The 22,526-nt window shown below is 50.5% G+C and overlaps 1 protein-coding gene across 2 annotated transcripts; it reads right to left on the bottom strand.

Moving 5' to 3' along the window:
* Nucleotides 1-5: 5 nt before the first annotated feature.
* TMEM53 (transmembrane protein 53) lies at nucleotides 6-17,667 on the bottom strand. 2 transcript variants are annotated; one of them, XM_082856515.1, is made up of 3 exons: nucleotides 17,537-17,667; nucleotides 5,446-5,567; nucleotides 6-921 (listed from the first exon to the last, which is right to left on the bottom strand). In XM_082856515.1, the coding sequence occupies exons 1-3, from the start codon at nucleotides 17,595-17,597 to the stop codon at nucleotides 268-270; spliced, it is 837 nt and encodes a 278-aa protein (XP_082712641.1). In that variant the 5' UTR covers nucleotides 17,598-17,667; the 3' UTR covers nucleotides 6-267. The 2 variants fall into 2 exon arrangements, with proteins under 2 accessions (XP_082712641.1, XP_082712640.1); XM_082856514.1 differs by lacking the exons at nucleotides 5,446-5,567; nucleotides 17,537-17,667 and adding an exon at nucleotides 5,019-5,065.
* Between the last annotated feature and the right edge of the window lie 4,859 nt (nucleotides 17,668-22,526).

Here is a 22,526-nt window from a genome sequence, read left to right as displayed (position 1 = left end):
CAGCCTGTTGCACTTATCCAAACACAACCACTGCTAGGCTTCCACAGAGACCTGCGCAGGCACTCCTGCCCCAAGAATCCTGGGATAAGCAGACCACCACAGTCCCCAGGACAGAGGCCCATGGAAATTCTCTACCTGGAGGACCATAAAGTCCCAGAGGGCTGCAGGGAGTGGAACCAGAAGAGGACCCCACCCATGGATGTAGGTTATGGGGAGGTGTCAGGCATTTATTTCTGGAGCAGAGGTGAGGTGGGTAGGGCAAGGACCTCAGCACTGGACACAGCTGCGCATGAAGTTGACACAGAGGCTCGTGTAGTAAGTAGGGTAGTCACGGAGATGGCTGACGTGTGCAGATGACTTGAAGTCCACAGAGTGCACCAGGACCCGGTGCGCCAGGCGTGCCTCCACCATGCGCTCCACGTCCCTGGCCAGGACCACCTCGTCGGCCCTGGAGTAGAGGTAGAGCTCTGGCCAGCGAGAGGCTGCGTCGAGCAGCCTGTCATAGAAGTGCGTGTGGAAGAGAGAGGTGAGTGGCGCCAGCAGGACGTGGAACAGGACTGCCACCAGGGCAAAGGCCACCAGGAGCAGCAGGCGCAGCGCGGCAGGCCGGGGCTCCAGGATGGCTGCCAGCGCCCTCAGAGCCCCCAGCAGGTTGCCGTCGCCAGGACCACTGTCAAAGATGGTGCCCACCACACGCAGGTGGCAGAAGCGCCGGTGGGTTTGCAGGAGCTCCAGCACGTATCGGTACAGCATGACACCAGCGTTGCTGAAGACGTGGAAGAGCAGGGGCTCCTTCTCAACCTCGTAATCAAAGAGCAGCTCAAGCAGCTTCTGGGCCAAGACACGAAGTGAAGGGATGCCCAGGGACTCGGAGAAGAAGACCATGTGCCAGGGGGCTGTGTATCGGATCACGATGCAGCCCTGAGGAGAGGAGAGAGGCCCTGTCCATCCTCGGGGATGGGGTGGGGAGGTGGGGAGCAGCTAAGGTCAGAGGGGTCCAGCAGCTCCAATTTCCACAGGCCCATAAGCTGGCAGTGCTCCAGGCCCTGCTGCAGTCTGGGCAACAGCTCACCTCTCCCAGACGCAGGAAGGTCCACTCCAGGCCCATTTGTGGAATAAGCGCTTCATGCTGGCCAAGCCCCCTCAGCCTGGGATGGTATGCGAGGCCTGGAGCCCAGAGCTCACTTTGGAAACATCTGGGCTGACCAGAAGGCAGCCTCCTCACTCTGGTCCGCTCCCTGTCTCCCTCCCACCCCTGACCCTGCACCCTCATCTGCTCAACTCTGGCACATTTAAGGCCTCACTGCTTGGCTACACCCTGCTACAACGACTCTGCTCTTGCCTGTCCCTACTTCCCAGGGACAAACAGGTATCCCCGCAAGACCCAACACCCGAGACAGCCTGCAGGCCCAGCCTTGACCACCAGAGGCCACCCGTGAGCCAGGCCCACATGGCGTCAGTCTCTGGCCACTGCCACCTTCCCGCAGGGCCCTGAGAACAGAGGCCATACTCCCAAATGTCTGGTTCCAAGGCCTGGGATCACTCCTCACTCTCCCTGAAATTCCAAATACAGTAAACTCCGTTGTTCCTCAAATTCTAAAATCTTAGCTAAACTCTCTCTAGGCCTCTGTGCCCCTCAATGCCTGAGTCAAGTACACCTCAAGGTCTCCACACAGATCCCCTTCTAGGCCAGTTAGAATAGGCAGCCAAAGCCACCCTGAGTCCTAATCCTCTCTCATTAACATGTGCCAGAGACAAAGGGCCCCTTGTCGGGGGAATCTGAGTTAGGCAGGCTCTGGGGTCAGACAGTTCTGGGCTCAATTCCTGGGACCAGCACTTATTAACAGTATGGATGAACAGCAGTTTACTTCATCTTTCTGAGTCTGCATTCCCAGCTGTAAGTTGGGATAACATCCATCTCATGGGATTGTGGTGAAAATGAAACGAAAAAACGTACCTCGAGTGCCCAAAACAGCACTTGGCACAAAGTCCTCAGCTAAGAACAGCAGTCATTAGTGGTGGTAGGAGTAATAACAAGGAGAAAATTACATGCGTGCAGTACTCGAATGACCCAGAGCCAGAGAGGGATGGTCAGCTGAGGTAACCCTGCCATCAGCCTCCTGACCTTGTCCCCTCCCGCTGACTGTGATCACATGTGCCCCAACTCCTCCTGGCTCTGCTCTCACCAAGACCCTAGCACCTAGTACCTAAGCACCCCTCCCAAGACTCTGCAGGGGGGGTCACGGATGCTACCTGGCCCCGCAGATCTGGAAAATTTCACAAAGAGCTCTGCTCCAACTCCCCAGAGGGTGCTTTCCACCCACCCTCAACTTACACACAGCATCGCCCACGAACGCAAACATACTCCACACCACCACCACACACACACAACCCTTGGGACTAAACACAGCCTTGTCCGCCTCACACCCCACAGATGCAGACACCCATGGCACCCACTGCACCACCTGTGAAGTGCACAAAAAAGCACAGCCACCAACGCACACCCACAGCGCACACACCACTGTAGATACTACCTTCAGGAGCCCACACATGTGCGTGCACACACGCTTCTCCCCAGAAGCATTCCCATGCAGCACTACCTGTTGATACAGGCATAAACCCAGCAGCAAGTCCTGGGAACTCACCGTCTCTGAGGGCGCATGTGCCCTCCACCTCCACGTCACCCATAAGTGCATGCACAGAGCTTGCCTTGTGAACGCCCAACACCCCCTGTGAAGGAAGGGCATATACACCAAGCTTCCCCGGGCCTCGCTCTGAGGTTTCCATCTCTGCTGCCACCTCCCGAGTCAGATGCTCCTGGAACCCCCCTGCACCAAGGGCCGGGCTCTCACTGGCTGTCCGATCCCAGTCTCTTCCCTCTCCCCTGAAGCCAACCATCTCTCCATCTCCACACATGCTCGGTCCCAGCCTGATCCATCTGCCCTCACCTCACTCTCCTGTACTTTCAGTCCCTTCCTCGTTCCAGATTCCTGCTCAAACTGATCTCATTAAAAAAAAATTAAAGCCTCTGCCTTCCCATCATGTTCCCCTCTAACTCTGTCCCACCCTTTCTTCACCTTCCCAAACTTTGACACCCTCTCCACCTGGTCCCCTCCCACTGACTCCAGTCTAACAGCTGCACTGCTCTTACCATGGTCGCCCAAGTTCTCCCGAATGGCTAAATCCCATGACACCTTTCGGTCCCCACCGTACTTTCCTTCCGGCAGCATTTGGGATTACGAGCGCTTAGAAACACTCTCTGATAGCCCTGGCTCTTCAATAAGACAGAAACAGGAAAAAATGGACTGTTCTAGACTTATAAGAGACTTAAGGAACGAAATAACTAGATGCAATGGGCGATCCTGGATTGGACCCTGGTTCGGGAAAATCAACTGTAAAGGACACTTTGGCGACTATCAGAGAATCTGAATATGGACTGGAAACTCGATGAGATTAAAATGTATTAACATGGGACGGTGGAGATCATGGTCCGAAAAAAAGCAGGATATAAAATAGTGTATTCAAGAGATCTTATTTAGGTAAAGAAAAGATGCACAAACAGAAAAAAAGCTGAAAGGATATATACTAAGGCTAAATAGAGGTGATCTCTAGGGGACAGACTATGACGTTTTTATATTCTTTTAAATAATAAAGTATCAGGAGTTTGGGGTTGGAAAATTTTTTTCTCTACCCCCATCTTATCCTCCTGACCAAGGGGTAAAGGCACCCATTCCTTTCCCAGACAACCCCCTGCCAACGAGCGCTGCCACCTCAACCCCTCTGCCTTCCCTGGGATCACTTCCTCCCTCCACTCCATCACTTCCTCCCATGCCGTCTGCCCCAAGAACATCTTTCCTCTCTCCCTCGACAGTGGTCCATTTCCCTAAGACTCTCTTCCTGTGGATTCCATCACATTTCCCTGAGTTTTCTTGTCCATCTGTAGCCACTCCTCCTTTCCACGTGGGACCCTCTTCGTCTTCTGCTTCTTTAAGCTTGGGTTCTGTCCTGGGCCTCTTCTCCTTGCCCTCTACACACTCCCTGGGGGAAATCTCATCCACCCCAGAGCCCACGGCTTCTCTTCTAGTGCTCCTTGTTTCAAAGAGCCCAGGATCTGCTGCAGCCAGAAACCTGGCATTACCCAGACCCCTCCCTATCCCTGTGCCCACACACAATCTCTCATCCAATGACCACTCTACCTCCTAACAAGCTCCTTGATCCATCAACTTCCCTCCACCAGCACCACCAGCCCCAAGGTCCTGGCCACCTCAACAAACTCACTTCCCAGCCTCTGGTCCTGGCCCCCACAGTCCTTTCCCCACTCAGCAGTGAGGGACTCTCAGAAGCACAAGTCTAACATCACACCCCTGTTTAGTCCCCTGAGGACCCTCCCAGCCTCATCTCTTCACACTTGCCCTTTCTTTTGTCCTCTGTTCTGGCCACACTCACCTATTCCCAGTCCTCTGCCTGCCCTCAAGGATCTTAGTCTAATGGAGAAGCCAAACCAGCCTCACCCAGTAAGTAGAATTCAGAAGCAGCTGAAACTACTTAAGGAATAAGGCAATGCCAGAGGACCAGGCTTGTTGGTTGAGGGGAGGCCTCAAGCTCAGAACTACATCTTTCCTCCAACTCCTCTCCCATTCCAGGGCCACCACACACCTGGGGCACAGCACAGATGTGGGTCAGTGGAGGGAGGCTGAGAGGAGGGGGCCCCAGCTGGCCCTTCTCCCAGGTGAGCGCCATTCCTCCTCAGTTCAGGGCTTCCAGCTGGTGGCTGGGGGTCTGTACTGATGCCTCCCTGCTTTGGGAGGTCTGGGCTGAGGAGGGCAGGGTTAGGCCAGCGGCCAAAGCTGTGAAAGGGGCTTCCCAGAGGCTCTCTCCAATAACCACAGCCTCTACATACAACTCTTGGTGCATCCTGAGATGAAGCAAGGAAACCGCAGTCCTGAATCTCTCTTCCAAGAGGCCCTTCTACTCTGGAAACGTGAGGGGTCATGGTCAGCCCTAAGACAGAAACTCACCTGGTCAGAAAAGGAGAAAGCCCCAGGAGTCCAGACTATGCCCAGCACACCCGGCCCAGGTTCCTGCTGCCCAGAGTGGCAGCACTAGCCAACAGAGACTGGAGGTCTGGGCTGACTCCGCAGCTGGGAGCACATCTGGGATGGGCTGTCCACTGTGGGGCTTGGGGAGGAAGGAGGGGGAGCAGGTCAGGGGGCTGAAGGGGACAGACCAGGCCACAGAGCTGGCTGCAAAGGGTGGATAATCCTGCCCAAGTCCCCATGGGCCCAGCGTCTTCCTCACAGGCTATTCTTGGTGCCATTCCCAGGCCTTCCTGGGCTGACTGGTGGTCAGCCTCCACTGCAGCCCGGAGATGAGGGCAGCCAAAGCTGGGAGAGCCCCACAGAGCGGCCCCAGCGCACTGGGCGTCCGCACACCTGCAGTACTCACCCTTTTGTGGTAGATGGCGCTGTATTTGGCCAGGTTCTTGTCCGTGCAGCCACCCCAGCCCAAGAGAATCACCAAAGGCTGTCGAGTCCCCGCCTCCTTCCCACCTTGGTTGGGGCTGTTCTCTGAAACACAAGCAGGATGAGACTGTCATCCCTGGAGCTAGGGTTCGGGGTGGGGGTTACTGGCCAATCCAGAGCCAGCGCTACTCGGGCTGCTGGCAGAGGAGCGCCAGGTACCAGGCCCAGGCATCCTGCCGGTCCCTGTGCCTCAGGTTCCCAGGGGGCTCCTTCCTCTGTCCTTCACTTCAACTGGCTTTTAGGCTTCTCAGGAGGCGCTGCAGGGTAACTGGAAAAACCCACCCGAGGGCCCCTTTCTTTAGTGACTCAAAGACATAGCCCAGGTGAGAAAAGTGAATAAACACTTCTACCATGCAATTTCACCTTCTAATCCAGGGATCTACAAACTACAAGCCATGGGCCAAATTCGACCCACGATCTGTTTTCATATGACCTTCGAACTAAAACTAAAAATGTTTTTTACATTTTAAAATGTTTTTGTTTAAAAATCAAAAGAAGAACACAAAACAAAAACAAAACAAAAAAAAATCAAAAGAAGATTTTGTGATGTGAAAATCATATGAAATTTAAATTTCAGTGTCCACAAATAAAGTTTTATTGAAACACAGCCCAGCTCATTCATTTACATAATGTATACAGCTGCTTTCAAGCTAAACAGCAGAGCGGAGTAGCTGCAACAGAGACCACGCAGTTCACAAAACCTAAGATACCGCCCTTTACAGAAAAAGTTTGCCAGTTGCTGTCCTAATTCCATGAGCAGACGGAAGAAGAGGTCTTTAAAAGGAGAAATGGGAGACTTCCCTGGTGGCGCAGTGGTTAAGAATCTGCCTGCCAATGCAGGAGACACGGGTTCGAGCCCTGATCCGGGAAGATCCCACATGCCACGAAGCAACTAAGTCCGTGCGCCACAACTACTGAAGCCCACATGCATAGAGCCCGTGCTCTGCAACAAGAGAAGCCACCGCAATAAGAAGTCCGCACACCGCAACAGAGTAGCCCCCATTCGCCGCAACTAGAGAAAGCCCGCGCACAGCAACAAAGACCTAGCGCAGCCAAAATAAATAAATAAAATAATTATTAAAAAAAAAAAAGGAGAAATGGATAGGGCAGTATAAGCAGGGAAGTGAAGCAGACAGACTCTGGCGGCCACTACCAAACCACCCACCCTGTCCTGACAGAGAAGAATAACAGCCAGTATTTACTGAGGTTTAACCCTCACAACAACAATACGATAATATTATTACAGATGAGGAAACTGAGGCACAGAGTGGTTAAGTTACTTGCCTAAGGTCACACAGGAAGTGTAGAGCTGGGAATCTGGTCCCTGCTCCCCATCCTAGCTAAGTCACTTGAGACCTCCTGTGCCACCAGCCCCGTCCACAACTAGAAGCTCATCTCCTTCGGTGATGTGCCAAGGCACAAGCCACCTGCCTCCTCCATGGCTGCTTCTGAAGGCCTCCTTGCAAGCTTGTCGGTCAGACCTCATCTCATTTCCCCTGCCAAGTGAGTACCCACCCTCCTTGGGGCGACTTCTGTGCACGGACTGTCTGTTGCTAGTTATCTGCCCTTCTGAAAGGACCAGGGTGTACCCTTCCAAGGATCAAGCCACTTGGCTATGCTCAGCTGCCACCCTAAGATTTACGGATGCTGGTGGTGACCTGGCGACAGTAAATTTCAAGGCTAGTTAAGAGGATGGTAAATATAAATCACTAACCTTTGGACAAAAGGAAGACAACAATTTCCTGTGGAAATTAATGTGATTGAAAAGTTCAGTGTTCCTGCTCTCCAGCAGTGGCAGCTCCGGCCTTTGGAGATTGACTGCCTGCACCCATGGGGATGCCAGACTGAGTTGCAACTCAGCCTGGACCAGGAGCTCCCAGCACCTCAGTCCCTTGCTGACCCCTGCCAGCCGTCCCAGGCTCCCCTGACACCGGCCTCAGCCTCTGATAAGAGAGATGGTCCCACAGCTCTAACCAGGCCACTCTAAATATTCTCACCACCTTTCTTGGCCTGGTGGCCTCCTGTCCTTGGCCAGGGCAGCTCTTCGCCTGCACTGGCCTTTCTGGTGGAGAGGCTCTATCTGGGCCTCACTGGGGCCCTGGCCCAACCTTGCTGGCAATGACTACCCGTAAAGCTCAGGCTGCAGCAGCCTCATGCGTGGTAATCGACAGCTACAGTTTGGATCTGCCTTTGACCCTCTGAGGTCCAGCAGCTGGATTTCTGAGACTTGCCCCAGGGAGGCTCCCTAACCTCTGTGCAGCTGTCTGAGCATGGGCTCCCTTCCTCCAGCCTATGGGGCTCCCCTCCAGGTACCACCACCAAGACACCAGCAAAGGGTTTGGGGGTTTATCTCAAAAAGAGAGAAGGCAGCCAGGGGCGGTCACATCCCCTGGTGGCCGCCCTTACCAGCAGTGGTGGGGCATTCCCAGTCCACGAAGGTTCAGACACTTCTGCCGGGCCTCTGAGCTGCCCCTCACCCCACAGCAGGGCTCTATAACTCCACTTTGCTCCACTGCAGGTTTTGCCGGCACCCTTGGCTTCACCAACTCAGGCAGTAATGACTCTTCACCAGACACACATCTCCACGGAGAAACTCAGAATACGGACACCCTGGACACACTGCCTCTTCCCAGAGCCCAAGCTTTCCATAACATTCCTAAAAGGAGGGAATTTGTCCTTCTACTCCAGCCAAGCATTTGAGGCCACCCCCCTGAACCACAAGGTGCTCCTCCTACCCACAGGCATCTCCCACGCCCCCGACACAGTCTCTTCCCAGGGCCCCCTCTCCATGCCCATTCCTAACTCAGAGCCTTTGTCATGACCTCCTCCCACTGGAGCCACGCTGCCCACTCTGATTCTAGACATGGAGCGCTATAAACCAGAAAAGTCCAAGATGCTCCGGGAACATGGCTGAGAGCGTGATCGTGACCGCGAAAGGCCTCCCACAGGAAGACTCGCTTGCTGTGCTGGCCTTGACGGACCGTAGGAGCATGCCAGGTGGAGAAAGGGCATGAGCAGGGGCAGGGGACGATGGAGATGTTACAGTTGCTCTGGGGCACGGCAAGCAGTCCTAGGAGGCTAGAAGCCTGGAAGAGGGAGCAGAAGTGGGCAGGAGAGCTGCCAAGAGTGGGACTGGGGCTCGATCCTGAAAGTCCCCCAAGCCATGCCTAGGAGTCAGGATTTTATCCGGAGCAGTAGAGAGCGAATGAAGATTCTGGAACTGGGGGAGTGGCATGATCCAGTGTGTATTGATTAATGACTTGCACAGTTACTCGTATAATGTCCGTCTCCCCTCAGCCAGTAGGCTCTGTGAAGGCAGGACCTGGGTTTGTTGCATTCAGCGCCAGATTCCCGGTGCCCAGCACTGTAGCTGGCCTGTCTAGGCACTCAGCAGAAACATGCTGAATGAATGAGCATGTGGCTGCAAACTGAAAGACAGATCCAAGGAGAAAGAGCTGGCATTCTTCTTGTTACCTATTGCCCTTTCCAGAGTAATAAAAGTAAGAGCTATGGCTATTGTTATTTATTGCCACCTCCGGGTCATGATTCCTCCATTCTCTGTAAAAGCCCCTGCTCCTTTTATGCTCCTTCCACTGGTCATTCCCCTATCCCCCTCCCACTGCTGACATCTCCTGGCCTCTGGCCACTGCCCCTCAGGCACTGAAGACTCGGGCACTGGCTCTGTCTCCCACTTCTACACCAGGACTTACCACAGCCCTGCACAGGCAATCAAACCCACCTTGGTCCTAAACCATCACAAACCTCTCTGAATTCCACATCTCCTTTAGCTCCTACCTCCCCCTCTTTGCCATCACCAAGAAAAACAATAACGATAACAGCAAAAAGAGAATTGTGTCAGGCACTATTCGAAGCACTTTATATATCAACTCATTTAATCCTCACAACAATCGTATGAACAAGGTACTGTTATTATTCTCATTTTACTGATTAAAAACTAAGCCACAGAGATAGTATATAATTGTTCAAGGTTACACAACTAATAAGCAGTGAAGCTGGAATCCAAACCCAGGTGGTCTGACCCAGAGACTAGCTCATCACCACTACCCCAGGGGGCCCCCTGGGTAAAAAAAACAAGTCTTAACCAAATCTCTTTCCACTCAGCTCCAAACCCGTACACATGGCTGCCTCTGTATATCAACAGATCCAACACCAACCTCTTCCACCTGCTCCTCCTCAGGGACTGGCCATCGCAGTCAGAACCTCAACATACGCTGCCTCATTTGGTCCCTTGACCACCCTAGGAGTTAGCTACTATTGCTATCCCCATTTTACAGATAGGAAAACTAAAACACAGAGAGGGTAAGTCTTTTTCCCCCAAAACACACAGCCAGGAAGTGGCACAGCCAGCATGCATCTCTGGACCACCATGCCACACTACCCCCCGCCTCCAGGACCTTGCACATGCTCCTCACTCCCCAGCCCTGGAGGCTGATGCTCCATGTTATGCTTTGCTAATGCCCACGCCACCTGCTGAGTCAGCTCACTGTTGACATCCAAGAAGCCCCCCTTGATGCCCTCTCCAGCCCCTTCATCACTAGACTGGGTTAGATGCCCCTCCTCTGTATTGTCACAGCACCACCATCACCATGCCACTGTGCTTATCCACTGCACTGAAAGGGCCCGTTAAGAACAGGTCGTGTTACTACTGTAACATGCAAGGCAAGAGTTGGCAAATGCCTGAACCAGAGCAGTGGGGGACAGGTAGGAAGGGGGAAGGAAATGATAGGGAGAAGAGAATCACAACAATTTTGGAACATGTATTAAAAGCCTCAAAAACATGCACTCTTTGACTTAGTAATTCTACTTCTATGAAAGAAAAATGTTTAATCATACGGAAATAGTCTGTAATACATTAAACATACATTAAACATATGGAAATAGTCTGTAATACATTAAACATACAACATACATAATGTAAACACATATTATGTCTACAGATCATAGACATAAATGTAAGACCTAAAACTATAAAACTCTTAGAAGAAAATGTAAGAGTAAATCTTTGTGACCTTGGATTAGGGAATGGTTTCTTAGACATGACTACAAGTACAAGGAATAAAAGAAAAAATAGACTTCATCAGAATTGAAAACTTTTGAACATCTAAGGACACCATCAAAAAGTGAAGAAACCGGACTTCCCTGGTAGCGCAGTGATTAAGACTCCACCTGCCAATGCAGGGGACACAGGTTCGAGCCCTGGTACGGGAAGATCCCACGTGCTGCGGAGCAACTAAGCCCGCGCGCCACAATTACTAAGCCTGCTCTCTAGAGCCCGCGTGCCACAACTACTGAAGCCCACGAACCTAGAGCCCATGCTCCGCAACAAGAGAAGCCACCGCAATGAGAAGCCCGCGCACCCCAATGAAGAGTAGCCTCCGATCACCACAACTAGAGGAAGCCCACGTGCAGCAACGAAGACCCAATGCAGCCAAAATAAATAAATAAATTTATTTTTTTTTAAATGAAGAAACCCATGGAATGGGAGATAATTTTTGCAAATCATATATCTGATAAGGGGTTTGTATCCAGGATACATAAAAAAACTCTCACAATTCAAAAATAAAAAGACAAATAACCCAACTTTAAAATGGGCAAAGGATTTGAAGACATTTCTCTAAATAAGATGTACAAATGGCCAATAAGAACATGAAAAGGTGCTCAACATCACAGTCATTAGGGAAATGAAAATCAAAACCACGAGACAGCACATTATACCCACTAGGATGGCTATAATAAAAAGTCAGATAATACCAAGTGTTGATGAGGATATGGAACATTCAGAACCCTCATACACTGCTGGTGAGAAAGCAAAGAAGGTGCATCTACTTTAGAAAGCAGTTTGGCAGTTCCTCAAAAAAAATTAAACATTGAGTTTCCATATGACCCAGCACTTCCACTCCTAGGTATATACCCAAGAGAACTGAAAACATATGTCCACACAAAAACCTGTACACGAATGTTCACTGCAGCATTATTCACGATAGCCAAAAAGTAGAAACAATCCAAATGCCTATCACCTGTAAATGGATGAATAAAATGTGGTATATCCATTCAATGGAATATTATTTGGTCATAAAAAGGAATGAAGCACTGCTACAACATGGATGAACCTTGAAAACATATGCTAAGTTAAAGAAGTCAAACACAAAGACCGTATATTGCATGATTCCATTTATATGAAATGTCCAGAATAGGCAAATCCACACAGTAGAAAGTAGATTAGTGGCTGCCAGGAGCTGGAGGGAGGGGGAAATGGGGAGAGACTGCTAATGGTTCAGGGCTTCTTTTGGAGGTGATGAAAATGCTCTGAAATTAGACAGTGGTGACAGTTGCACAATTTTGTAAATATACTAAAAACCAATGAATTGCACATTTTAAAAGGGTGAATTTTATGGTACGTGAATTGTATCTCAATAATGTTATTATTTTAAGAATTAACAGTAACACATTAAGCAAAAAAGCAAGCTGCAAAGAAGTGAGTACAACAGAATACCTATATACATACATACACACATACCTACACATACTTATGTATAGAAAAAATACATCAAACATTAATAGCAATTATTTCTGGGATCAGAGGCAATTTCTTTTTCATGATTTTTTTTTCTACTCACTTTCTAAAATCCCTATGTATCACTTTTGCAATGAGAGTTAAAATATTATTCTTTTAAAAAGGGTGGGGGGAGGTGTCCTGCAGAGTCAACAGCACTTGAGAAGTCAAAGAGATCACGGATACCCAGAAGCCCCTTGGCAAGGCAGAAGTATTCTTTTCAACCCTGGCACTTCTTGAGTACCCCACAAAACAATTTAATCCCACGGGCTCTCTGTCCTCTGGACTTTTCTCAATAAACAACACTGACACCAATAATACAAGAATCACAGATACATACTATATTGTACAACAGTTCAAGTCATAAAACTAAAGCATAAATTGGATTGTGTATATCCCAGGGGCATATGGGGAAGACAAAGGAAAGGGCTGACAAGATAAGAATCTGTGGAACAATATGTGCTTTTCTTCTGCAAGCCAGAACGAAAGTACAAAGAACCTATGTTTTCTTCTTAAAATACAAGGAATAAAAGGATCCTCAATTTCCTCTACTCCCAAGAAATACTTTCTAGAGTCTCACAGTTCCTATATTTAAACCAAATTACTTCATTTTAAATTTTTTTTTTTTTTTTTTGGAGTAACAGCATAGGAGAGTAGCATGGTATCTAGGAGTGCATACTGTATAAAACCATACCTGGGTTCAAGTCTCTGGTTCTGCTACCAATAACTATGAAACAGACCTTGAGCTAGTTCTCTAAGCTTCAATTTCCTTATCTGTGAAATGGGGATAATAATACATAGGACTGAATAAGACAGTGACTACTGAGGGCTTAGCATGTTACCCTGGCACAAAGAAAGAGTTCAATGAATTGAAGTTATTATTACTTCATGAGGAATGCATGCTCACTGTAGAAAAAGCAGAAAATGAATATCTCATAAAACTGGAACCATACTGCTTTTGTAATCTGCTTTCTTCAATTTAGCAATATATTGTGAACATCTCTCCCTGTCGGTTTATATATCTCTACCCCATTCTTTTTAGTGGCTGCAGAGCAGCTATAGAATATTTCATAATTTATGGTGACCAAGCTCCCATTATTGGACATGATGTTGTTTCCAATCTTTTGCTGTTATAAAAATACTTTAATGGACACCTCTTTCTTCCTGCATGTCCTTAACTGTTTCCTAGAAATGGAACTGTATTCAGGCAGTACTTCCTGATGGCAACTGAAATCTGCATGCACAGGCTTTGGAGTGAGGCTCCCAAGTTGGAATCTGGGATAACTTGGGGCAAGATACTTCACCTCCCCTGAGCTTCTGTTCCTCATCTGTAAGACGGGATAAGAGTACTCCCTACTTCACAAGGTGGTCGTGAGAAGTAATAAAATCATAAGAGAGGTTCCTGGCAGGCCTGGCATGTGAGCCAGGCATGGTCAACAATGTAAGTGCAACAGAAACCACAGAGATCTCAGGCAAAGGAGGCCAGCAAAGGGTCCTTCACGTCTGGAGCTCAGATCCAGGGCCTAGCACGGTGCCTGGTATAAAGCAGACAAATTAGGAAGGGTTTTTATTAATGTATGAAAGAAAACATACCGTGATTAAAAAAATAAACAAAACTCCACTGTTTAAAAAAGAAAAGCACCTATGGGGTCCCCACAGACAAGAAGAGGGTCTAGTCCCAACCCTTCGCCCGGGCCTTTGAGGCCTCCCTGGTATGACAGCTCTTGAGATTTTCTCTCCGGCTCCTGAAAGCACCCGGCGGCCTGCCGCCAGGGCCCTGCTCTCTCGGGCCACTCTCAGTCCTCCCAGTGCCCCTAGTTCTGCACTTCCTGCTGCTCCCCATCTACCTGTCAGCCCTCCCGCAGCTCCAGGTCCAGCTTGGGCCACTCTACTCCAGGAAGGCAGCTGACCCCTGGGGCCCACCATGGTTGTTTGGACTGTGGTCCACCCCAGACTGTTTCCCCAGTGCCAGGGAGAACTTCCTGGGGGTCAAGACAAGGTCTACATTTCTTTGACCCCGGCAGGCGCTCAGCAGAAGAGCAGACTGACAATTAAGCCTGGGCCTACAATAAACCTATCACTTCCCTTCTCTGTGACCCCCCCCCCACCGAAGGCTTTCTTTGTACTCTAAGAGTGAGCCCCTTGTCCCAGCCTCATTAATTCTGTGAATCAATTATTTCTAAAAAATGTTTACTGAACATGAAAGCAACAGGGTGCCTTTAAGAAGGCCTGCTGGCCTGCCAGTGAGCTGCAGAGGGGCCCCAGGGCAGGGCTTGGCTGACCATTCTCTGGCTGGGAGGAAGGGCAGCACAGCCCTGGCCTGGGATGGCAGAGCAACTTGGGCGGGGCCCAAGTGCTGCCTAAACGACTCCCTTCAGCTCATTTGGCACTTCATCCTTGCCAGGCTCTGGCAACACTGAGCAAAACCTCCAGCAACACGACAGGGATCCCTGCTGTGGGAGCCCTGAGAACAGAACCTTCCCCAAGGAAATGAGATGAGAATACCCGACTCTCACTTAGGAGGGTGAGGGGATCACTGGTCAAAGAGGAGTGGGTGGGATGGCGGGAAATGCTAGGTCAAGGGATCAGCTTCAGCAAAGGACCAGGCAGACGACCCTCATTTGGCCCAGACAGCCACGGATACTTGCTGGTGGGAATCCCAGCAGAAGGACCCTGGGCTCTGAACGACCCCAGATCTATAGCTGCCTTCCAGCTAACTGATGTGCCAGCAGAAGCTGCTCGCCTCTCTATCAACTCACAGCAGTGCTGGGCTCTGTGGCTCTGATGCTCAATTATGGGGGAAAAGCAATTCCAGAAACCAAATATGACTGTCCTACACACTTCTCCACCATTAAACAGTAATTGCAAAAAGAGAGACAATCTCTGGACCCCCCAAGATTGTCTGTGAAGCCCTGTCAGCCTGGAGGGGAGCTCTCTGCAGACAGGAAGAAAACAGATTCAGGGGATCACAGTGCTGTCACTTCCTTCTGAGGGCCATACCGCCTTGAGGTCAGCTCTGGGCTATGCACTTTGAGAGGGAAAGGAATGAGAAACCAAAGCCAGTGCAGAGGAGCAATCAGAAGGAGGAGGCTATTAGAACCACACCAGAGGAGGAACAACTGAAGGCCCTGGAGGTATTTCTCTTGGAGAAGAGAGATGAGCTTGAAAAGAGAGGAAGAGAGACTACCTTGCTCTGTGTTGCGCCCACCACGACCTCCTAGCCCTGCGGTTACCACGTCTTTGTGAAACCCCCTGCTTCTAAGCCCTCAGCCCTCCCCAGAACCACAGCTCCTTGAAGGAGTCTGTGTGTGAGTCACTTCTGAGGCACCAGCAACTAACCCATCGCCAGGACACAGCAAATGCTGAACTGAAAGCAGAAATGACAGGAAGGCCTATTGTGGCTCAAGAAAGGGAAGTACTTTCTAACAATCCCAGTTGCCTCCAACAGGCCAGGATATTTGGGAGGAAGCATCCTGTCAGGGAAGGGTCTGGTGGCAACAGCATGCTCTCATGCCAGGAGAAGGATGCAGGACAAAGTGGCCCCCTGAGATTTCCTCCAATTCTAGGACCCAGCCCCCTGAAGCAGGGAGGGGAGCCACAAGGGGAGGAAATATACCAACGGAGCACCTGCTCCATGCCAGGCACACACATCCAGTCACTACCTTGTTAACCCTCACAACAGGGAATCTGAGGCTCAGAGAGGTTCAATAACTTGCCAAAGCCATAGAACAGCAGGAGGTAGAACTCCTGAGAGAGAGAGAGAAATGCAAGTCAAGACCGCCAGGTTGCCCACGTGGGATGAAGGAGAACTTCTGCCCTCCTGGCCATGCAGAAGGCAGCCCCAGCTCTTTGCAGCTGAAGGTCCTCCAAGGGCAATATTACTAACTGGCTTTATCTCCCACTGATGCCAAAACTTTTCAAAAGCATTTTTACATCTATAAGCCTAAGAGCCCTCGGCCAACAGAGGGCTCTAGGGAAATACAGCTGGTCTGGAGCCATCTGTTCTGGGGGAGCCTAGGGGTTGCACTCCCCTCCTAGACCCCACCCAAGGAACACAAGATGCAATAGGAGGGGTCTGGGAAGGCTCTCCTGAAAGAGGTAACATCTGAGCGAAGCCTTAAATAATGAACTAGGGAAGCGAGGGGGCAGTGTGGGGCAGCAGAGGGAAAGGGCATTCCAGACAGAAGAAATGGAGGCAGCACAGGCAGAGAAGCAAGAAGTGTGTGGAGAATCACAAGCAGTTTGGGGTTGCTAGAACATAAAACTCAAGTTGAACAGTGGAAGGACACAGTGATCAAAGAGGTAAGCAGGGTCTGCTAAATTATGGAGGACTTTGAATACCATGCTAAGGAATCTGGATTTGATTTATCCTGAGGGCAATAAGGAGCCACTAAAGGGTTTTATGTAGAACAGTGATAAGATCAAAGCTTTGCACTGGGAAGATGGTTGTGGTAGCAATAGAAGAGGCTGAGCTGCAGCTGGAGGTGTGAAGACGATGTGGAGTAACGCAGGCAAGACATGCAGCTTAGGCTGGGGTGCATGTCAAGGCTCCTCTACCATGATTCCCAATCAGGGCCAAACTTTCCATTCTCTGGGCCCCCAATCTGACTCACACGGACAGGGACCCAGACCTGTTCTACAGGCTACTAATTTTGTGGAGCCTCCCACACATCTTTCTGTAATGATATGACTGTAGAGAGGAAAACAAAGCTAATCATTAAGCTCACTCTGTGCCAAGCATTATGCTGGGTCCTTTAGACAAATAATCTCAGTTGTGCAACCAACAACCCTAGGAGGGAGGTTACTATTGGTACCCCAGCTGTGCAGATGAGGAAACCGAAGTTCAGAGCTGAAGCGTGCCAAAGGTCATCCAGCTACTAAAGGGAGGAGTCAGGATTTGAGCAGACTTCTATTTCATGGCAGAGACGGCTCTGTAACCACTGCCAAGGAGAGTGCAGAGGAGGGAGGGATGAAGGCTCTGTGTCCTGGGCTTTTGCATGGACCCCGAGGAAAACAGTGGATGAAATATAATGGTTGGGACCCCTAACCACAACTGCCGAAGAAAGGCTAGCTGTGGGAAGCCCGACCCCAAACAAAAGAATCAGGAGGGCCTTCAGCTACCAGGAGAGAAGTGAAGGTACGGGCCTGGGAACTCCGACTAAAGAGACAGAAAGAAGGGCCCCAACCTACGGGGTTAGGGGTCGGGTAGACGCCGCGAAGGGGCGGGGCTCGGACACCAAGAGCACTCTGGGGGAGGGGCTTACTAGGGGGCGGGGCTCTCTGGACCCAAGTCTAGGACCTGCGGTGAGAGGGGCCCCCCCGTGAGGGGGTGGGCCGCGAGAGGACAGGGCCGCGAGAGGGGCGGGGCCACAGCTGCGCTTGAGACCCACAGACTCCTTAGGTCACCTCCCCACGACTGGACCCAACCCTCATTCCATACCCCGGCTCCGGCAGGGCTGATCCGGGATCTCGATGGTGTAGTCCAGCTGGGCCGAGGCCATGATGAAGGCGCCGGCCCTCAGCTCGGGCCTCCGGCCGGAACTCTCGCTCACGTTCCCGCACCTCACCCGGGAGCCTCCTGGGCACCGCCCAATCACCACCCACCTCCCTCGACGCTACCCAATCCCTGAGTTGCGCTCTGTGACCTCCCGCCTTAGCAACCACCGAGTCTCTCTCGGGGCCTCACGCAGCACCCTGCTAGCTCGGCCCTAGCAACCATGCCCCGCCCCGCTCTATCCCTGGCCCTCAGCCATTGGCTGACTCGCTTGATCTGGGTCAGGTATTGGCCAGCCAAGACGCCGGTCAGGAAGAGTCCCCACCCTCCTGTGTAGGTAAGAGGGTCTGCGGGAGAGTTGCTGTGTTCTGGGGTCGGGGAGGGTTTTCCTTCCTAAACCGTGTCTTATCGTACTGGATGGACAGCAGTGCCCTTTGACTTACATCACCTAGCTATCTCTACTACCCTCTACCAGCCGCAGCTCCGAGGGCTGGAGGTAGAAAACCGTACAAAACGACCACAGGAATGCGTGCCAGCCCATCCTCCACCCAGCTGGTCGAGGAATATTCTGACTGGTGAGATGGGGAGGATGCAAAGGAGGTGCTATTTTCTAGCGAATACTTTAGAGAATGCCCTGTTCGTGCGGGACATAAAGGGGCTAGGGGGTACAGTTTTCTTAAATTTATCAACGCGCTTAAAAAATATTTACTGACCACCTGTTACATAGGTGGACTCTAGTGAGGATTAAGTTTTTGGCTCTGACTTCCGTAAGTCTTAAAAGGAGAGGGAAAGAAATCATGCATGAGCCAACTGCAATACTGTGCAAGGGATAAGTACTACAAGAAGAGTAGGCCCTAAGGATTTTAGGAGCTCAGAATTAGAAGGGGCATTTATGGCAGTGCTGATGGCTCTTGAGCTGGGTTTTGAAAGACTTGTGGAGACGTGAGACCTTACAGGGCTCAAAGAGAGGAAAGTGAGGGCTTCCCTGGTGGCGCAGTGGTTAAGAATCTGCCTGCTAATGCAGGGGACACGGGTTCGAGCCCTGGTCGGGGAAGATGCCACATGCCGCAGAGCAACAAAGCCCATGAGCCACAACTACTGAGCCTGCACTCTAGAGCTTGTGAGCCACAACTACTGAAGCCCGCGTGCCTAGAGCCTGTGCTCCACAACAAGAGAAGCCACCCAATGAGAAGCCCACTCACTGCAACGAAGAGTAACCCCCGCTCGCCACAGCTAGAGAAAGCCCACGTGCAGCAACAAAGGCCCAACGCAGGCAAAAATAAATAAATAAATTTATAAAAGGAGAGGAAAGTGAGGGGTCGGTGCCAGGAATTATGAGCATTTCCTGGCCAGAGGAGAGACTAATGGGAGAGCAACCTTGGAGGAACAGGTAGGCCCAGATTCTGGAGGGTCTTTGGTACCACGCTCAGCTCTGAACTTATGGGTAGATCTTACTGATGGAAAAAATTTCCAATGCAGTTTACACCAATGAGCACAAGAGCTTAGACTTTATCCTAAGGACAATGGGGAGGCTGCAGGGCTTTAAGTGGAAGAGTAACAATCAGATATGTGTTTTAGAAAGATCAATGAAGAGAATGGATTGGGGACTGGGAGAAGGAGGGAGACCAGTTTTGGAAGTTGTTTTAGTAATGGGGAAGGATTATGGTGGCCTGAAACATGGAGAGGTAACAGGATTGAAGAAAAGGGGATGAATTCCTTAGACACTTAGGAGTTTAAAAGAACTGGACTTGGTGACTGGTTGGACATGGGGTGAGTAGAAAAAATGAAGAATGACTTCTAAATTCCTGCTTTGGGCAAACAGAAAGGAGAGTTCTTAGGAGAGGGTCAGTTCTGGGCATAGTGAGTTTGAGGTGCCAGTGGGACATCCAAGTGGAGGTGTCCAAGAGGCAGCTTAGTATGCCTGACTGGAGTTTGCAAGATAAGTCTAAACTGGAAATTAAAATGTGCAGTCTGTTGTGCCTTATATGGCAGCCACATGAGTGGATTGATTTGTTGGGCTTGCCCAGGGAGTATGTGTAGAGTAAGAAGAGAAGAGGGCCTAGGACAGAGCCCTGAGAAGCACCTACATTTGAGGTTCTGCAAAAGTAATTGAGATGAAGTGTCCACAGTGGTTAATTAATCAGTAGTAGAACATGGTTTCCCAGAAACCAGGGGAGGAAAGTGTTGAAGGCTGATGACTAATCAAGTAAAATAAGGTCTAAAAAAAATCCACTGGCTTTAGAAACAAGGAAGTGGTTGTAAAGGCAGTTTCAGTGGCCTGGTGGGAGCTGAGGTCGAATTACAGTGAGTTGAGAAGTGGGTGGGAAGGTGAGGAAGTGAAGACTACACTTTTAAGAAGTTTGGCTCTTTAAGAGGCAAAAAGAGAGAAGAAAATAGCTGGAAGGAGAGGCAGGTTTTTATTCAGATGGGAGAAATGCTGTTGGCATGGATCCAGCAAAGAGAAAAAGATAATATTATAGGGAAAAAGAGATAACAGAGGGTGGCGCCCCCAGAAAAAGAATAAGGTAGGGCAACAGTCCCCAACCTTTTTGGCATCAGGGACCGGTTTGGTGGAAGACAATTTTTCCACAGATGGGGCAGAGGAGGGGATGGTTCAGGCGGTAACGCGAGCAGTGGGGAGCCATGGGAGCGGCAGATGAAGATTCGCTCCCTTGCCCGCCGCTCACCTCCTGCTGTGCGGCCCGGTTCCTAACAGGCCATGGACTGCTACCGGTCTGCGGCCTGGGGGTTGGGGACTCCTGAGTAGGGGATCCAAAACATTAGTGGAGAAGTTCACTTAGAGGGACATTTGCACTGTGACAGAAAGGAGGCATGTGAGATTAGTACATTAGTAGATTTGGTGGCAGGAACTTGAGAGAATTCTTGTATGGTGGTTCCTACTTTTTCTGTGGAATAGGGACATGGTATCAGCCAGGGAGAAAGGGATTGGAGATGATTTACAAGATTTGAGACCAGCAGAGAAGGATTGAAATAGCTGCAGTGGAGAATGGGAGCAAGATGACCGAGGTAGCATACAGCTTTCCGGGCAGTTAGAGCCCTATTGAGGTTGGTGACCATTATTTTGTAGCAGCAGGAGTCTGCATGGTTGTGTGCTATGTATTTTTCCCCCAACAATATTCAGCCATCTACTGGTGGCTGCAGAGAGGTGAATTGAGTTGATCCAGGTTTGAATTTTATCAGGTGAATGAAATGGAAGGACAAAGGACAAGGAAGTTGAGGATCCTGGCAAAAGAGTGGTTGAGATGGTGGATCTTACACCTAAACTGCATAAGAGAGAGTAAAAGTGTTATGGGCTGGAGGTCCCAATGAAGTCAGAGAACCCATATCTTGGAAACAGTTGAATGAGAGAGTTATGATGAGAAAGTGGAGTAATGAAGTTTGAGTAGTTTCAAGTGATGACAGGGTCCAGGGTATGACCATGGTAGCAGGTGGCCCAAGTGGAATACAGAAGACAGCCAAGATGTTGACATGGCCGTTGAAATCCCCCCAGATGATGGCAGGACCTGAGGAAGGAAAAGGGAAGAGGATGCTTGTGAGCCAGGTACCAGTAAAGCAGGTTGTTCTGGAGTCTGTAGATGACAGCAAGAGGAGGGGCAAAGGTCAATACAGCTGAATGGCATGACCCTAAAGTAGCAAGGGTTTTTACAAAGAGCAGGTAGAATAGGAACTGAATTGGACTTTGGTGGGGAGACATTAGCCCCTCTCCCAGTCCTGAGATCCCTTGGGTTTAAGAGTATAAGCAGCTTCCTCCAGGGTCGGCTATGCAGAAGTGGCGCCCTGAGGAAGAGGCAGCTTCCAGGGCAGGCTGGAGGTGGGCAGAGCGAGTGTGGAGCCGCTAAGTGTGGAGGAGACTTTGCTGATCAGAAACAAAAGTTTTTCAGGGAAGAGTAAGAAGGTTGGGAAGGGAAGGAAGGACAGGAAATCAGGTCAAGGAAGATGAAGCATAGAGCAATGAAGGGGTGAGGAGAACGTGGGCAGAGAGACTCTGGTTGACCTAGAGAGTTACATTTTGTGGGGAGGGCATGAAGCCAGGCCTGTGGAGTGGAGCTGGGGGCAGAAGTGAGTCTGGGGAGAGGAAAAGGGGGTCCATGGGTAGAGAATGAGGGTAGGTCTGGGAAGCTGGTGACGGCAGTAGGTTTTGCAGGAAGCAGATGGGGAAAATGGTCTATGGAAACAGGATGGAGGGAATGGTGGCTGGCTGTGGGGAAGAGATGGGGCAGATGGAGTCTGTGAAGAGGGTATGAGTGGGGAGCAGAAGGAAGGGCGTCTATGAGAAGAAAGTGACAAATTGTGTTGCATTTGGCCCTGAGGTGGAAGTAAAGGCCAGGACACCCTGGCTGGGCCTGAAGTTGAGAGGAGAATGTTTCTGTCTCTGTCTCTATCTCTTCTCCCTCTCTCTCTGAATGAGGAGCTGAGAGTAAAGAGTCGGGTTGGGAGAAGGCCTCTGTCCCATTGTGCAGGTGGAACCCACAGGAACAGGAGACAGTGACTGCCTTATCTCCGAGGCCATGTGGGTACAAGGAGCCAGGCTGGCAGCCCATGCCCTGGAGGCTTCTTGCTTTTAGAAATGTGTCTTTTGATTTAGGAGGAAAAAAGCCCTCTGAGAAATTTTATTTAGAAATGAAACCTAGTGACCTTTTGATTTTTTTTTTTTTTTTTTTTTTTTTTGCGGTACGCGGGCCTCTCACTGTTGTGGCCTCTCCCGTTGCGGAGCACAGGCTCTGGACGTGCAGGCACAGCGGCCATGGCTCACGGGCCCAGCCACTCCACGGCATGTGGGATCTTCCCGGACCAGGGCACGAACCCGTGTCCCCTGCATTGGCAGGCAGACTCTCAACCACTGCACCACCAGGGAAGCCCTGATTTTTAATACCTCTTCTCACTTGTTGCGAAGGACCTTTGACTTAGTACAAGA

The sequence above is a fragment of the Leucopleurus acutus genome (genome assembly GCF_964270905.1).
Source record: "Leucopleurus acutus genome assembly, chromosome: 2".
Lineage (NCBI taxonomy): Eukaryota > Metazoa > Chordata > Mammalia > Artiodactyla > Delphinidae > Leucopleurus > Leucopleurus acutus.
This window is presented reverse-complemented; position numbering and strand designations above follow the sequence as displayed.

What these genes read in the sequence shown, in the direction of transcription:
- TMEM53 (XM_082856515.1), bottom strand. Translation starts at nt 17,597, where the DNA reads ATGGCCTCGGCCCAGCTGGACTACACCATCGAGATCCCGGATCAGCCC. An exon ending in TCAGCCCTGCCGGAGCCGGG is followed by an intron (nt 5,568 to 17,536) that starts GTATGGAATGAG and finishes CTTGTGTTTCAG; the next exon opens with AGAACAGCCCCAACCAAGGT. An exon ending in GCGCCATCTACCACAAAAGG is followed by an intron (nt 922 to 5,445) that starts GTGAGTACTGCA and finishes TCCTCTCCTCAG; the next exon opens with GGCTGCATCGTGATCCGATA.